This window comes from Pristis pectinata, chromosome 3 (genome assembly GCF_009764475.1).
Source record: "Pristis pectinata isolate sPriPec2 chromosome 3, sPriPec2.1.pri, whole genome shotgun sequence".
In the NCBI taxonomy this organism is placed as follows: domain Eukaryota; kingdom Metazoa; phylum Chordata; class Chondrichthyes; order Rhinopristiformes; family Pristidae; genus Pristis; species Pristis pectinata.
Window position 1 is genome coordinate 81,885,441 of NC_067407.1, and position 18,706 is coordinate 81,904,146.

Here is an 18,706-nt window from a genome sequence, read left to right on the forward strand (position 1 = left end):
GCATTGTGATGCATGCTTGTTTTTGGAGATGGTAATAAAGTTGATAAAAGAAAAATAATTTTTAAATTTAGAGTAGTTCATGAAAATTTGTCATTGTAATTCCATTTTAAATATTCACAACTGCTAAATGAAACACACATCATTGAGTTAGCCTTTCTTTCTCTGCCAGCAATATCCTTCCCAGTCGCTCTTAATATTAACTGCCAAAGACGTTGTCCGCCTCATTAAAAAAAACACAACTGAACACAAAAGGAATATTGATACATATTGGTTTATAGGAGAACTTAGCATAATATTTCTCCATATATTTCACTTCTTACTGATGTTACCAAAATATTCAACATTTTTTTGATAATAAGGGTTTAATCAGATAAATCTCGAAAGAAAAAAAAACAAACCAGTCCATGAGCCAGGAGTCCTGGAGCAGACAGAAATTATTGTGGGATTCTATGTGCATTGTGATTCAGAGCTAAGATTAAAATATCTAGATCAACTTACTTACAATTCATTTGTAAAGAGTTTCCCTGGTGATTAGGCAAGGTGTTCAAACAAGTTTTAAAAAAAAAATCACAACAAATATATACCAAAATTACATAGGAAAACTGGAACAACAAAACACTGATAGACGAAGAAAATGCTAATCAATTGCTCCTGGTGGATGGAAAACCATGACCGTCTTAATATACCTATATGTAGTGCAGATTGGGAGATGAGACTAATGTCCCTGTAATGGAGAGAACTCATGCCTCCCTGTCCAGTGAACAGTAGGTTTTTCTACAGGACCCAACATAATAACCATAATCTTCTGATGTACTACTTCCTCTGTGGGAAACGTCACTTCCTCTGTGTTGGGTCATCTACCACAGCCTACCTTCCACTAGTTACAGCTGCAGATCCCACTAATTGCCGAGGCTGCTGCTCCTGTTCCTTTGTTTATTCATTCATCCAAATAAAGATCATAACGACATCACCTGTGATAAGTAGATAAACCGTAGGTGAGAGTAAGGAAGGCAAAGAAGTTCTCAGGCAGACATGATTTGGAAGCTGGAAATTCTCCTGAACAGTTCAAGTAGCACAAAAATCACACTGATGATACAATTCCAAATACTTCCTCAGTGACTTTCAGATACCATAGCCCCAAAATTTTACAAGTGGTATAGGCATTGGGTAAGACTGTTATGATTTCACAAAGTATGGTATTGAGTTCTGAAGTGTGCCACAGGACCCTAATTTGCACAAGGCCTCTGCTTGTCTGGCAGAAGCCTCAAAAAGCTAAGGTTAGAATAGGAATGCACCAGGAACACAATGGCACATACTTTACCATAGATTTAATCACCAGTCCACACCCAATCAAGCCATAGAATCTTAGAGTCATACGGCACAGAAACAGGCCCTTCGGCTCACCAGGTATACACCAACCATCAGGTATATTCCTTGACTAATTCTATTTACCAGCACTTGGTCCATAACCTTCCATGTCTTGGCATCTCAAGTGCTTGTCTAGATACTTCTTAAATATTGCAGGATTACTTGCCTCCACCATTCATTCAGGCAATGCATTCTGGATTCCAACTACATCTGGGTGAAAAAAAAATTCTGTTTCAGATCCACTCTAAATCTCTTACATTTTACATTAAACCTACACCCTCCAGTCTTAGACACCCTTGCTATGACAGAAGGTTTCCTACTGTCTGTCCTATCTATGCCTTTCATAACTTTGTATACCTTTATCTCCTCGCCCTTCTTAACTTCAAGGAAAACAAGCCCAGCCTATCCAGTTTCTCATAGCTCAACTCATCTCACACAGCATTCAGGCGTATCTCCCCTGAACCCTTTCCAGTGCAATCACATCCCTCTTATAGTTATGGCAACTAGAAATGCACACAGTACTCCAGCCTAACCAGTACTATACCATAACCTCCCTACTCTTGTATTCTATGCCCTCACTAATGAGGGCAGGAATCCCATACATTTTCTTCACCACCTTATCTACCTGTCCTACCACCTTCAGTAATCCTTGGACTTGTACATCAAGATCCCTTTATTCCTCAATATTCCCAAGGGCCCTACTGTTCATTGTGCAAGTCCTACCGTCAGTAGTCTTGCCAAGATATATCACCTCTCACTTAACAGGATTAAATTCCATCTGCCATTGTTCTGCCCATTTAACCAACTGATCAATATCATCCTATAGCCTAAGACTACCTCTCCATCATCACCAGCACCAACTTTCATGTCATCCGCAAACTTACCAAGCACACCTCCTATATTTGTATTCAAATTGGTAATGCACATAAGAAATAGCAAGGTTCCCAGCACCAATCTGTGATACACCACTGATCACAGGCTTCCAATCACAAAAGTGATCCTCCACTAGTACCCTCTTAATAACCCAGCCAATTTTGGATCCAATTTACAACTTGCCTTGGATCCCACGGGCTCTATTTTTTGCACAAGTTTTCCACATGGGATCTCATCAAAGGCCTTACTGAAGTCCATGTAGACTACATCAACTGCACTGACCTCATCAATACATATTGTTACCTTTTTAAAAAGTTCAATCAAATTGGTTTGACAGGATCTCCTCCCACAAGGACATGCTGGTTATCTTTAATTCCTACATTTCCAAATATAAATTGGTTTAATATTGGTTTATTATTGTCATGTGTACTGAGGTTCAGTGAAAAACTTGTCTTGCATACCGTCATAGCGATGAATTCATTACACAGTGCATTGAGGTAGTACAAAGTAAAACAATAACAGAATGCAGAATAAAGTGTAACAGCTACAGAGAAAGTGCAATGCAGGTAGACAATAAAGTGAAAGGTCATAACAAGGTAGATTGTGAGGTCAAGAGTCCATCTCATCGTACTAGGGAACCGTTCAATAATCTTTCATATCTTCTGCCCGATGGGAGAGGAGAGAAGAGAGAATGTCTGGTATGCATGGGGTATTTGATTATGCTGGCTGCTTTACCAAGGCAGCGAGAAGTATAGGCATGAGTCCATGGAGGGGAGGCTGGTTTTCGTGATCGTCTGAGCTGTGTCCACAACTCTCTGCAGTTTCTTGCGGTCATGGGCAGAGCAGTTGCCATACCAAGCTGTGATGCATCCAGGTAGGATGTTCTCTATGGTGCATTGATAAACATTGGTGAGGGTCGACGGGGACATGCCAGATTTCTTTAGCTTCCTGAGCAAGTTGAGGCCCTGGTGAGCTTTCTTGGCTGTGGCGTCTACGTGGTTGGACCAGGACAGGCTATTGGTGACATTCACATCTAGGGACTTGAAGCTCTCAACCCTTTCGACCTCAGCACCGTTGACGTAGACAGTAAATTGTCAGTAAAGTTAGTTGACTAAAGGTACTAAAGCAAAAAAATTAGAGTTAAAATCTCAATAGAATCGGCAAAGTATCAGCTTTAAAATTTTGAACCAAAAGAGCCACATCTTTTTTTAAGTTTTGTTATTTGTGTGTTTTATTAAAATTTGATTATAAAAATACTGCACCCTATTGAGCAACATCCTGTCGATCTATTAATCTACACAGATCACTAAAATGTAACTATGTGAAAGCACTTTTAACATTGTGAGTGCAGCTGAGACAGACCCAGTCTTCTGTGATTGACTATAATACTGACAGTAACCAGGACCCATAAAAGTATAGATCTATGATTCTGCTCTTGCACTGAAGGAACTGGTTTTAATAACATTAATAAACAAATTTGCTCTTCTTGGGCTTGTGCATAATGCTAAAGTGGACCGATGGAAACCAGCTCTCCGTCAAAACATCTGAAAAACCTGTCAAAAATGAAATGTTGTGCAAATAAGTAATACCTAGATTGTAGAGCAACTGTTTCCCTTCAGACCAGGCATAGAGACAGAAATGTCATGTTCCAAGCAATCTTCTTGTTTTAGGAACATCCTGGTCTTCATTCAGTGCAGTTCTGCTCCAAATGAACAAAGCAGTGAAGTTGGTTCAGTCTGTATTTGGTGCAGGAATTGTTGATTTGAGCTAGGATAACATCAAAACTGTTACTGGTCTTGCACTCTTGGGTTGAGAAGAGAAGATCATCTAGACTTCTCACTATTGTCTATTACTCATTAATCTTATTTGGAAGTGGAAGCATCTGATTATTACAGAATGTCATCCTGGAATCTCGAATTGTAGCCTAATACAGGATGCGTCAAGTCCCAGCCTAATTAACAAATGCTATCAAATTTACAGTAGGGGTCTGCTAGAATGGTCACAAATTTTCATCCCACACTACAACTAATTTGCATCATGCATATTTAGTTGCAGAGTGACTGCTGCTTTGCTACCTTACTGTGGTAATATAAGCACAGCGTTCTCATGTTTAACTCCTGTGATCTTAGCACAGCCTGTTCTGTTTAATTGCAGTGCAGTGATATGCTGCTTTCACTGCATTGATATTAGCATAGCTCTGAGAACACCCAGAGCAGTTGACCTTTATGTAAATGTCACATTTTGGTAAGCTGTTGTCCTGGGCCTTTACCTCTCAGGGATAGACCACATTACTTTTTTCTCTCAGATGTGCTCAACCCATTACTGAAATCTCTGATGCTAACAGTGAGGATATGAATATTAATCTTTTATGGATTCCATTAAGTGCTCAAAGATATTAGCAGTTAAGAAAAAAAAGTGTATATTTATATAGCATCTTTAATGTAGGAAACCATTCTTGGGTACACCATAACATTGAAATTAAATAAAAATTGGCATAAAACCAAAAAGGAAATGTGCACAATTAACAGACATTCATATCACCCTTCTTGACCACTGGGTGTCCAGATGCACTTCCAGCCCAGTAGGCACTTCAGTGTAACCACTGTCGTAATATTGGGAATGCGCAGCAAGCTTCCAGAAACACCAATGTGATAATAACCAGATAAGCATTTTTTATTGTGACATTGACTGATGCATAAATATTGGTCAGGACACTGGCTGGAACTCTTTCTGCTTTATGCAAAACTAGTTTCATGCATTCTTTTATGCATGCTGAGGAAACAAATGAAGACTCAATTTAACATCACATCTCAAACACGGCACCACTGACAGTGCCACACTCCCTCTGTACTGTTCTGGAAAGTTAGTTTGCTCAGGAGTTGAGCCAGCACACAAGGGAGAGTTATACCAATTGCTGAAAGGTAAATTTTAAACAAATTTAAAGATTGTGGAGAGCTGGAGCCAGAACTACTGTGTAAATTATGGCACGCGGGAATTAGATTTGGACCAGAGAGAACAGTATTCTATTTCTATGTCAACACAGTTTGTAACTTAGCCTTGAAATTTTAGAAATAATTGTTTTCATGTCAATTCCACTTTTTTTTTGACAGCCACTGGAAAAAGTTTACACCTTCATTGCAGTGGCCCTTTTTGACTGACTGACTGATGTTTAATATTGAATAAATTGTAATGTACCACCACTGACGGTTCTTATATTGTAAACTAGCAGGTTCAGTAATGTTTTAGAGATTACCCTTGCATACAAGGTCCATTTTAAAAAACGTTACGGAGAAATTCACGCAATGGTTTTCTTCTGTTAATTTTAGTCTTTCAATAATGTTGAGCATTTAAATTATTTTTCAAATTTTCAATTTACACTGGAATAGATAACCAATAAAACTGTCTTGCGGACACCATTTGCATACCAGCTTGATCTCTTACCTATAGGTTTCCCCACTTTAACTTCTTTATAAAATGCTTCAAATTATTTCCCAATAATAAACATTTTAGGATTATGAATTTTAATCAATTTCCTTAGAGTACTAATAATTCTAATGATCATTAGACGGAAATATTTTCCATTTCATTATTTTGAAATTGAATGTATGACCTTTACACATTTCCTACTGTTGCCCCAATTCTGTTACTGCCATACAAGCATGCAGAAATGACCAAAGGAAAGGAAAGAAAAGGAAACAACTGGTCCATTGAGCCCATCCCATTGCAATAATGTTGGAAGCAAATATCGTGGCTACCAGTGCCCATGTCCATGGGCAGTCACAGAATCTGCTGGGAGAAACTTGAAATTTAAAATACCCTGCGCAAATTCAGTGAAAGAAAACAAAACATTGGAGAAGCCAAAAGGTGATCAAAATAAACTTCAGAAGACAATAGTGATTTTTGATCCTCTTCCTTGTTAATGTCAAGTAGTTTTCAATCTCAAAGCTCTGAGTATTTTAGCTTGTCACATTGGTATCTCTGTTGATTAATCACAAGTCATGGCTTAATTGAGAAAGGATAAATAATTATGATTATTTTAACCTATATCAAAACTACACTAATATGACATTACAAATTGTCAGCAACTAGGAATGGTAACACTTCATTATCTAAATAGTATGTTAAATTTGTCTCCATGATCACATCACAAGGTTAATACTGTCTCAAGCCTTTGGCTTACTAACTACCTGCATGAATAAGGAATTCATTGAATGAATGAACCCAGGTCTCAATAGAGATAACAAAATGTTATTCTTGCTATTATACAAAATCTTCCTGTTGCTCCAAACCTTTTGTAAACAGTAATTATTGACGTTGGCAGCAAATGATTAACCCGACTATTCTTGGAGACATTTGCCAAAGACACGATAGTGACAAAGTCAGCTTTCATTGATTAAAACAACAAAGGTAGGTAATGTGCATTAGTGTCCAGAAAGTGGCTGATTTTTTTTCTACTTTCAGTTATCTTAAGGAGCCTTGGTCCCTCTGCATCTATCATGATCGTTTCATGGACTTCAAACAAGAAGTGCGACACTTAGTGGAATCTGAAAAGGTATCTCATTCTTTTGTTTCATCTTCTGTTTTCAATGTGAAAATTAGTGTTCATGGAATTTTGGCTCTTAAATGTAGGTGAAGTCTTCATTTAGAAATGTTAAGAAAATACTGGACTTCCAGTATCCATGGTATTTTGCCTTATTAAGAAAATTTGTTACAATACAGTAGAGCATAAAAAAGTTGTCAATTAATCAACATTCATGTGCATTCTCAATGTGAGTGCAAATGATTGCTTTTTTTTAAAAAACTAATTACACACTACAGCAAGAAAGGGAACCTTAAAAACGTGAAATAAACCTTTTATACCATTTACATATTAGGTTCCAAACCTGACAATTCACACACAGCCATGGGGTTGGATGGAGCAGTGAACTCAGACCTACCACTGGGTCGTGCAAGGTTCTTGAGAGAGCCACAGTAGTATGGATACTGATGAGTGGTTTGCACAGAGCCCGAGCCTTGCAGCCAGGGAAAACTAAACCACTGACTGCAGCACGGGTACTTGGCTGGACATCACTCCTCCACCTCCTGGTTAGATAGAGAATGGAGCTGGACCAGAATGCAAAAACAAAAATCACAGCATGGCAATAAGGTATGGGGCTGAAAGCTACAGAAGGATGAGTATCCCCCAACACATCTTCAACCTGCTGGCAAAGATGGTGTCCAATGACAGGTATGTCAGGTAACTGCCACAGGTTTAGCCAGAGGATCCTTTTCAGTTTTGGCAGCTTTCCTTGCTGCTGTTAAACTCTGCATGGGTCCCAATGGGCCACTTCACTGTTCCTACTGCAGTATCACCTCACCTTTGTCCCAGTCACTCTCCCTCCTTCTACCCTTCCTAGTGCCTTACATTAATCTTTAAAGCTGCACTCGTCGATCTGAAGCTTTCACATTAAATGCTCTGTCACCAATGCTAAATTTCAATCGTATAACAACCCCAAAGTCTCATGTCAATGTGTCCCTACCTTAAAATCAAAGTAGCATGTATTTTGAGTGTTTTGTCCCTCATTCTTCTGCCAATGTGTGGTTCCACACATATTAGTCACTTTGCATTATCTTATGTAAAATAAAACCATTTCTGGTAGGCTTAGCAGTGAGCATAATCACACTTTTGATAATGGACTACAAGATCACCAGTGTGGAGGAGAAGGAAAAGGTTAGAATTGGAGAGAGGCAGAAATCACCATATTACCTCTAGCACTGGTGGAGGTTGTAGAGACAAGAGAGGGGCATTTAAATATGGTGATAATTTTAAATTACATAGGATTATGAAAGCTTCAAAGAGGCAGAACATTTTCTATCAGATCATACAAATTTAAAGGTCATTGTTTCCTATTGGACTATTTATTCAATGTTCAGGACATGAACATCCCTAGCAAAACCAAGATTAAATGCTCATCCTGAATTGCCCAAGTGGCAGTGAGTCACCTTCTTAAACTGCAGTCCATTGCATTTTAAGAGTGTCTTCAAACAGCAATTAACTTGAGATTAACTTGACAAGGATCAGTGCTGTTTAGTCTGGCAAACTGACCTCTACATCACAGAGGCCAAACGTCATCACTTAGACACCTCCGCATTCCTCCCTCTGGACCATGACCCCAACACTCAACATCAATCCATTGTCTCCCAGTTAGTAATGAGCCTCTTTTCCTTGGGAGATTTTCCCTCCAAAGCTTCCAACTTTATAGTCTCCTGCACGGGCTGTTTCTCTCTCCTACCCAAGATCCATAAGAGGGACTGTCCTCACCAACTCATTGATTCAGCCTGCTATTACCCCACCAAACTTAATTCCATCTTGACAGCATCCTTCCTCCTCTGGCCCAGTCTCTTCCCACTTACATCCAGGACACCTCTGATATCCTCCACCACCTTGACAACTCCCCGGTTCCAACTGGCTCATCCTCACCATGGATGTACGATCCCTTTACACCTCCATCTTACATCAGGATGGTCCACTTCTTCCATGAGCAGAGTCCCAACTGGTTCCCCTCCATCAACACATTGATTTACCTGGCTGAACTTGTCCTCACATTGAACAATTTCTTACAACTCCACTTGCTTTTCTTCAGATCAAAGGCTTTGCCTGTCTTTTTGTGTGATATGTGGAACAGTTTTTATTCATCCTTATTGGGACCTTTCTCTCTCTCTCTCTCTCTGCCCCCACCCCTTCCCTTCTTTTTCTAGTACATCCAGGTGACTGTATTGGCACTGCTTCCTGCAGTCGTGCAAAACTCATAAGATTTTATTAACTTTGCTGCCAATTTCCATTTTGCTCTTACTTTTACAGGCTCTACCTCTGCCTCTTCCCTTTCGTTTTTGGATCTCTCTGTCTGTCTCAGAGGATAAGTTAGTGATAAACATCCATTGCAAGCCTATAGAGTCCCATAGCTACAGTATCTCAAATACTGTTTGTCCCATCCTGCCTCCTCCAAGGACTCCTTTCCATTCTCCATCAGTCTGTTTGTGTCATCTGTTCTGGTGATGAGCCTTTCCACAGTGGTCTCTGAAACGTCTACCTTCTTCCTGAACCATGGCTTCCAGCCAACAGCGCTCTTGTATCTCATCTATTTCCTGCACCTCTGCTCTCAGCCACTCTCCTCCTGGGCAGAGTGAGGATACAGTTCCCTTGGTTCCTCACCATCCACCCTACCAGCCTCCGCATTCACTGGATCATTCTTTGCAACTTTCACCACCTTCACCGAGATACCATCACCCAGACCCATCTTTCAGCATCACTCTCTTCGTGACTCCCTAATCCACTCTGGTCAACCGCTCCCCTTCTTTTGGTAGCTTCCCATGTAACTGCATGAAATGCAACACCTGTCCTTTTACTTCTTCCCTTCCCACCACTGCAGGGAACCAAACTGACATTCCAGGTGATGTAGTAGTTCATTTGCACTTCTTCCAATTTAATGCACTGCATTTGACATTCACAATGTAGTCCCCTCTATATTTGGAGAAACCAAGCACAAATAGGTGACTGTCTTGCAGAGAACCTACACCGAGTCTGCCAGGGTGACACCAAATTTCCTGTTGCCGGTCACTTTAATTCCCCATTCCACTCCCACACTGACCCATCTTTCTGTGGCCTCCTGCACTGGTCATAAAGAGGCCTAATGCAAGTTTGATGAACAGCACATCATCTTCCATTTGGGCACATTGCAGCCTTCCTGATTCAACTTCAGGTTACTTGCTTTCTCTGTCTGCATCAGAATGGGCCAGGTCATCCATCTGTGATGTTGACTTAGTTTATCTCTCTCCATTAGCACAGCCAACCTGTTGAGCACATCTTACAGCTCTGCGTTTCACAACTCTTGCATTCCTTTGTCCACGTTCTCACTTCATAACCACCCTCATTTCACAGCTTCCATGAACAAAGGACCATCTTCTCCCTCCCTAACTGCCCCCATTAAGCCATTGATAAGATGATGTCTACCCAGGCCGCACCCAATCACAGGTATTCTCTTTCTCCTATCCATCCCTCTCTCTCGCACCTTCCCTGCAGCTACATATTAACATGTCTTTGCTCCTTCCCAGTTCTGACACTGCCTTCGACCGGAAACGTCAACTCTTTTTCTCTTTCCACAGATGCTGTCAGACCTAATGAGTGTTTCCAGGATTTTTTGTTCTTATTTCAGATTTACAGCACCTGCAATTCTTGACTCTCTTTAACTTCAGCCCATGGCATTAATCTTTCCACATCCTGAGAAAAAAATACCAAATATATAAACAGTTGATTTCTGCACTTCTGAAAGACACAGACAATAAAGTTACATCAGAGCAGAGGGCAAATAAAAGATAATGGGCTGGTAGACTATGCCAAAATACATTTGAAAACAACAGAGGAGCATCATATCATTAGAGGTACTCAGATGGTCCACAATGATAGAGAATTTCCTATTGATTGATTTCTTTTTGGACTCTCTGTCCATTTTCAAATGCAATTATCAAAATGCATTATTAGAAGCACTGAAATTTTGGACCTTTAATACTACATGTCCATCTTTACTGTAATAATTCATTCACATTGTCATCACATCAGGCTGTAGTATGAACCCCTTTGTAAAGAAGGTGATTTTTCAGAAGTTATAAGCAGTCTTCTCTTCTTTATAAGCACAGCAGATTAAAAAGGACAGATTGCTTTAGTACCTTTGTTTCCTATTCATGTTAGCTGTAATGCACATGAATTGCCTGGTCTACTTACACAGACTTGAAAGTAAAGCATTGAATCTGTATTGATATCAAAATGAAACCACAATGTGTAGTGACATTCAAAAAGCATTTTAAAAAGGGGCTTTTCTATCCTTGAAAGCTAGCAGTCCAAGCCCAACCTCTTTCCCCACCCCCTTTCTTACCTGATTGTGCTGGCTCCTTCAAAATTTGAGCTGTTTTTTCCAGCAATGCCGAATTTAAACCTCTCCAATCAGATTTTCACCTCTACCACAGCACAAGTGGCACTTCTCAAAGCAACACAGCGAATTGTGCCTGACTGAGCTCTGTCCTTCTCAATCATCTCCAGCCTTTTGATTTGGTTATCACATACCTCCAACACCTCTCTGCTGTCGTCAACTGGATATCCCTGCACCCACCCTGTTGTTCCTGTTTCTGAAGTCATACAACCAAATTCCTACCCCTTAAGCTCTTACCTTCTAAACCAAGGCCTCATCAACTTGATCCATTCTTTGCTAAATGCAAGTTGCTGGACTGTGATGATACTGCTACACACAGCACACCATCCAATTCATCTTTCCTTGAGATAATTGAGAACCTATTTTCTCCCAAAGTGGAAGGGCATGTCACATGCTTATGATGAGAGGGAACTGAGCATTCTTCAGTTCCCAATTAGCTGATTGTGTTTGGCTTAGAGCTAAACAGTTTCACTCAGTTGATCAACAAGAACAATTACATTGCACTCTTAGTGTGGTAAAGCCTCACACAGCACTTTGCTGGAGCATTATTGAACAAACAAAAATGCATTCACTTCTGAGCTAGCAGGTTGTGGTTTCAAGCACTACCACAGAATTTCAGCACATAGTCTCCATTAAGAAGGGGAAACATGGCAATATTGGATTGCTTCTGTTGAGGAGATATTAAAAGTTCCACTGCCTGTTCAACTTAACCTAAATGATCACATGCCATCAGGTGAAATAAATTGGAGCACTTTTGGTATGGTGGCTAACATTTCTTCATCAATCCACACCAAAACAGATCAGTTAGTTAATTATTTGTTTTCGGTAGGATCTCTGTGTATTAAGCAACTATGATCACACTTTAAAGTAATTCACTGGCTATCAAATGCTTTCAAATATCTTGAGGGAATTAAAGACAAGATGATTTTCCTTTCTAGGTTTGTACCAAATACGTGACACAATAGAAAATGTGTGTTGGATTCTGTTTCTGAAGTGGTTCAACCAACTATCTACCCCATAAACTCTTACCTTCTAAACCATGGTCCCCGCCGCTTGTTTAGGTAGCTGCTAATATTGCCCAGGTATTACTCCGAGAAAAGGAAGTGTGTCGTGGCTGATATCTATTCCTCAACCAACTCCTTCTGGGATCTCTCTAATTTGCCGCTTGCCGAAATGAAAAGGCCAATGTAAAATTGTGTTAGTTCCTGAAGTTGAATTTTGGAATTATTTTGAGGAAGATAGGGACTTTCATCTAGTTAATTCTAAAACAAGGCTTCACGAACGATGTGGGGTTCAATATGTTTTTTTTAATTGACCAATAGCAATTCCCATCAAAACTGCTTGACTGCGAATACTTTGAGCAAGATCATTAAATATTCTTTTTTCCATCCCAAAGTTCAATGTTACCCAGCCGATCGAAGAGCTGATTCGTCAGATAGCAGATGGTGAGCTGTTGGTACCGGAGAATACAAAGGCATTTTTGGAAAAGCAATTTGAACAGGACGGTTATCAGAAACTGATAGAAAGGAGCCTCCTGAACTACCTGCGTTACAACAGTTACCACCTCCCTATGTTTGCATGGCCTGGGATTGTTTAAACATCAGCAGAAGTTCGGTGTCCTTTTGCACCCCAGTTTACTTGCTTCAACGCTTGCCACAACAGAGAAAAAAAACGAGATTATTAATCGATTAAATCGCGTTCACGTAGAAACGTTGTGCAGAAGTTGTCCGGGAGATGGCGCGCTGTAATAGGCCGGTCGTGAAGGCAAATAGCCTTCAACGTTTTGTTTCATTTACCTGAGAATGCCTTTCCGAACACTGAAATAATAATAAAAATATCCCTGTTTTTTTTTCTCGAATGCAAAGCATTTGTCCCTCTCCACTCCAAGCGGTGACATCAGTTTTGCCAGTGAGTGCTACCACTCTGATCTTATTCTAATCCACACCTTGCACGGGAAACCAGCCTCGGCTGTTATTTAACACGAGAGATCTGACTCTGGTCTTCAGTCAAGACAACCCTAGCCCCCATCCTTGCAGGAAATCTCCTCCACCCCCCCCCCCAAAAAAAAAACCAAAAATTGTTTTAAGAAAATTTAGCCCTGAAACAGTGTCCCTCGTTGTGAATCTCAGGGGCTGCACTGGGATAAGCTGCACGCATGTCGTCAGTTTCAGTTACCACCGTTACACCTGATTCAAGACGAGCGCCTGCGCAACGTTACTTGTAACAAAAAGCAACAAAGTGGCAGATGTTACTTTGATGCCTCCAGCCATTCGCTGTACCATTAATCGCGATAAGGTACTGAGGTCGTCTCTTTAGCTCCAGGTGACGCCACTGTATATTGCCGCCTGCAAATTAGAACGGTGAATATACAGAGAAATCTGCGCGGTGCGCTGTTGACTTCTGTACTTCACCCAGGCTGCGTGTGAAACGAATGAATCTGAAACCTTCCAATCGATCTTGTTTCTTTCCAGTTAATCTGAAAACATATTGAGTTTAAGCGACAAAAAAGGGCACATGGGATTTTAATGATGGGTCGGGAATGATCCCATGAGTTTCTAATTCCCGGGAGTAGTTATTTTATTTTTATCTCTGCCGTTTCAATTACTTTTCTGCCGGGGTATCGCGGGTCCTTGACTTAATTCCCTCCCCTCCCGAAAAATACACCACCACTCTGCACCCCGCGGCTACAGACCCGCTCCGTGTTTCGCTCAGTGGGGAGATTCATACGGGCGCTTGCACACATCGAGATAATAATGTTCCCAACAACGCGCGTTGTGTTACGTGTGCGTGTAAAACTTGCACCACGGCATCTTACAACGACACTGGGCAGCGAGGTGTGGCGCGGGTGCGAGGGGGGTACTTTTTGCAATGCATACGACAGATGTAGATTTTCCCGCTGGAATCGCTGTGTGGCCCTCTAAGTCTTGCAGATTGTTTTGCTGTCTGTCTGACCGGGCTGCACGCACTCGGCTTGTGCTGATAAGTCCTGGTGTGTACTTTTCGGAGGAGCCTTAAGCCACATAGCAATCTACAGCTGTATGTTAATGAGGGCCGCGTATGCAATGGGATCGCCACGCAAACCAACCAGGACATTTAGCACAGTCTCTGGCCAATAACACCCCATGAGAAATCAAAATCCCTTCCAAGGCGGAACAAACCCTCTGGTCCGTAGAAAAGGGCCGTGTTCCAGGGAGATGTAAATATTTAGCCGAGGGAAGTAGACTTTAGATTAAATCAAATGCACAAAGTGAAACAAGTGTTCAGAGCAAAGTCCCGAGGAATGAAAATAATCAAATATAATTAAAACTTTATCAGAAATAGAAAATCTACAACGATAACCAGTTGTATTTAAAGGAAATACATTATATCCGTGCATCAGCATAATTTATCACATTCTCATTTTTTCAAATTGGTCATCTTTTGACGGTTCAAATTCCAAACTATTTGCCTCATACCCGAATATTGTCCAATTAGGCAACGTTCGGAAGAGCCACAGTGAAGTGCAGCCAGCATTGTAATGAGCACACAATGCAGTAGGAATTGTAGTACAGAAACGATAAAGTGCAGTCAGCATTGTACTTCGCAAACTGTATTGTGAAATCAACATCGTAATGTGCCGTTGTAAACTTTATTCAACATTGTAAATATAAAGGCAGTAATGTACGTTCCGCATCGTAACATGCACACGGCGAAGTACAGTCCAATATTAAAGTTAAATTCAGTTACCAATGTCATATTCACAATAAAATGCAGCATTGTAATATGGTTAGGACAATGTAATGTGGTACGGGAACGTGTAGTGACGAACATTCTGCATTGTGAGAAAAGACAAAATAAAACATTATTGAGCCCGGCAGTATTGTAATAAGCAAAACAGCAGAATAACACTGCCTTGCAATGTGAACATCATAACATGCACACAGTAATATATATATATATACACATATATATCAGCCTCATTATGTGCCACAGTAAAGAGCAGTCAGATTTTAATCGCACATAATAAAGTAAGGTTGGCGTTGTAGTGTGTACATAGTGATGCACAGCAAAACAATGTATACAGAATACATTTAAGTGATCTCTGCAATAAGCCCGCAGTAAATTACACACAGCATTGAAAAGTATGGACAAAGATGTTCCACAGCGAAATACACCCAGTGTCGTTATGCAATTTATTAAAAAGACATTTTATGTACCTATAGTAAAGTACAGGCATCAGTGCAGCATGCATATGGGAAATGGCAGCGTTATAATGTGTACACATGCTATTTATTATTGCAACATGCATGCAGTAAAGTTATCAGTGTGGTAATGTGCCCTTATAAAGAACACCGAGCATTGTAATACTCCCACAACACAATCAGCAATAAAGTTTAAACCGCATTGTGAGGTGCACACAAGCAAAGTAGTATCAGGTTTTTAATGAGCACATGGTAAAATACAGTTAGTGTTGTAATTGGACGGTAACGTTCAGGCAGCGTGGTGATGAGTACACAGTACAATCAGCATTCATTGTCTCAATTGTTTTACTCCGGTTACACACTCTGAACTTCATTCATCGACCTTGTGGCACCTTGCTCACTAAGAACCTTTATTGCTTTAGAATTTGAATACAGGAGTGAAGATATCTTACCAGTATTATTTTGGAGACACAAAAGATTGCGGATGCTGAACAAACAAAACACGAGAAGAATTCAGTGGGTCAGGTAGCATCCGTGGAGGGAAATGGACAGTCGACGTTTTGGGTCAAGACCCTTCATCAGGACTAGATGTATTATAAGGGCTTTGATGAGACTGCACTTGGAGTATTGTATACAATTTTAGTCTCCTTACCTACCAAAAATACTACAGAGGGAGAAGATTCACTACACTTGTTCATGGGACAGCAGGTCTGTCATATGTCATACTGACCTCAGCCTTGTGGCTTTCTGACACCTCATACCTCCCTCTGGGCCATAACTCCACCAAGTACAATTCTGGAACTACAGAGGCAGTTTCAAAACCTGATAACGACTAATGATACAGTAAGTGGCTGGAGGCAACAAACGTTAACCCTGTTTCTCTCTCCACAGACGCCACCCGATCTATGGAGTATTTCCAGCATTTTCTATCTTATATCACTATTGTAACATGTTGGCAGTGATATACAATTGACACTAATGTGTCATAGTAAAGAACAGGCAGCATCGTAATGTGCACATGTAAGTATAGATTTATGGTTAGGGTTAGGTTGGTAAGTTATAGCATTGTACTCACAGTAAAGTACAGGCAGCTGAAATAAATCCAGAATTAAGAATAATCACACTGTAATATGTACACACAGTACAGTCAACATTGTGATGTGTACATAAGAAAGTAGTAACTGCATTGTAATGAACATATAATACAATTCATCCAATTTTGAAATTTCACAATGAACCCCTTCAGGGTCTTTATAAGCAACGGTACGGAGGCGTGAAGGTTACAATGCGCCACTGCAACAGAAATTAAGAATAATTGTAATGAGCACACAGCACATTCAGTATTGGAATGTAGGCAGAATAAAGGGCTGGCAGTATTATAATCTATGCATGGGAAAATATGGTCAGCACTGTAATGTATACACGATAAAGTATGGACAGAATTATAGTTTGAATGTAGAAAAAATAGAATTGGTACTTTAAGGTGCATGGAGTAAATTGCACAGCACCACAGAAAACCTACTGGAATACAGAAATTGTTGGGTTTAAACTCTAAATCAAGGAGGGTGCACAAAAATATTGACAGGTAAAATAAAGAAAACTCTGGTTTGTTTCAAAGTATGTAAAAAGAAAGAAGATAACAAAGGAAAGAGTAAGTTCCATTAGAGAGAAAATGATAGTCTGGGTGCAGACTGGAATATGTGTATCATTCTAAATAAATAGTTTGAATCTGTCTTCACAAAAGACTATCCCTTAGCAATTTCATGCTAACTCTCCTTGATTAACATAAAATCACTCTAAATCTTTTCTGATAAACTGTCCATCACTGTTGTTAGGCTGGCTGCCCTGTAGTTACTATCTTCTATTCCAAATGGTGGTACAACAGTAGCTGTCTTATAGTGTGCTTTTAACCAGGGAGATTTGTAAATGATAGTCAGGCCCTATGCATTACTTACTCCCATTCTTTTTTAACACCCCGGTATACATTGTATCTGGTCCTAGCTACTTATCCACTTTTAAAGCGCTGGGCTCCTCAATATATCCATTCCCCTTTTTTAACTCTCTCTCCTTATAATTTCCAAGACTGCATTCTTCCTTATTGGCATTCTCTTTGCTATCTCTTTTGTGTGAGGTTCAAAGTATTTATATAGGATAATATAGAATTTCCATTTTGATCTTTAATAGGACATCCTCTTTCCTTTTATGTATCCACAAAAATATTTTAGGCTTCTCCATGATTTTATTTGTCATTTTTTTCATGGCATTTTATTTTCTCTTTGATTTGCTAATTTTCTCTTTGATTTTACAACTGCACTTTCTATACTGCTCTAGGTCCTTAGCAATGTTGTGTTCTCAGTATTTGTGAGCAAATTCCTCTCTTTTGTCTTGTGCTACCTCATATGTTCCTTGACATCCAGGGGTGGGGTGGTAGTAGTTTTCCCCTTTTATTGGGATCAGATGGTTGGTCTCAACCCACACTATCTCCTCCTTGAATGTTTCCCATTGCTGTAAAATAACACAAGAACATAAGAAATAGGAGCAGGAGAAAGCCAGTTGATCATTCAATCATGTTTCATCATGAGTCAAGATCATGATTGATTCCATGATAATGCAAAAGAGACTTTTGCCTCTAAAATAGCCACCCCTGCTATATTTTCCACTTGCCTAAGGTTCATTCCTTAACATTAAGCTCAGTACCACCCCATCTTACATACTGATTAAAAGGTCCTCCTAAATGCATTTCAAGAGTTCTGCTCTCCTGGGGAATTGAAACCCACTACTTTGACTTCCTTACTATTTCAGAATTTTTCTGAAATTTGCCTTCATATTTGCTGCTCCATCTCCCTCCAGCCATTCAGGAACCCATGGTGCACTCCCAGCAACACGTTTGCCCTTTTATGTTTCTCAGATCAACCTGTGTGGCCCATTTTTTGAGCTTCCTGACATATCATGCCTCCTCACAAATGTAATTGTTTCCTTACACAATATTGCTGCAACCTTTCCCTTCTCAGCACCTCCCCCCCAATCGCATTTGAAAACCCTCTAACTAGAAATGTTGAGTTACCGTTCCTACCCATATGGACCATGACCTCTGGCTCTACAACTTTTCCCTCAGGAATTTCTGCAGCTGCTCCATGGCATCCTTGATCTTGGCATCCAGGAGGCAACATATCACCCTGGGATCATGGCTGCGGGCACAGAACTGCCCCTTTTCTCCTAACTACTGACTCCCCTACAAATGCAGCACCTCTTCTTTGGGGTAAAAAAGCACCCCCAATGCCATGAACTTGACTCTGAGAGTGCTTCCCTGAACAATGATTT

At 40.3% G+C, this 18,706-nt stretch overlaps 1 protein-coding gene across 1 annotated transcript in view; it reads left to right on the forward strand.

Annotated features, from left to right (window-relative positions):
* Positions 1–13,011, forward strand: part of cfap61 (cilia and flagella associated protein 61) — a 127,354-nt gene extending 114,343 nt beyond the window's left edge. The window contains exons 24-25 of the mRNA XM_052011226.1: positions 6,703–6,793; positions 12,601–13,011. Of these exons, the coding sequence (XP_051867186.1) occupies positions 6,703–6,793; positions 12,601–12,801 (292 nt within the window). The 3' untranslated portion in view covers positions 12,802–13,011. The remainder of the gene's footprint in view (positions 1–6,702; positions 6,794–12,600) is intronic.
* The last annotated feature ends 5,695 nt before the right edge of the window (positions 13,012–18,706 follow it).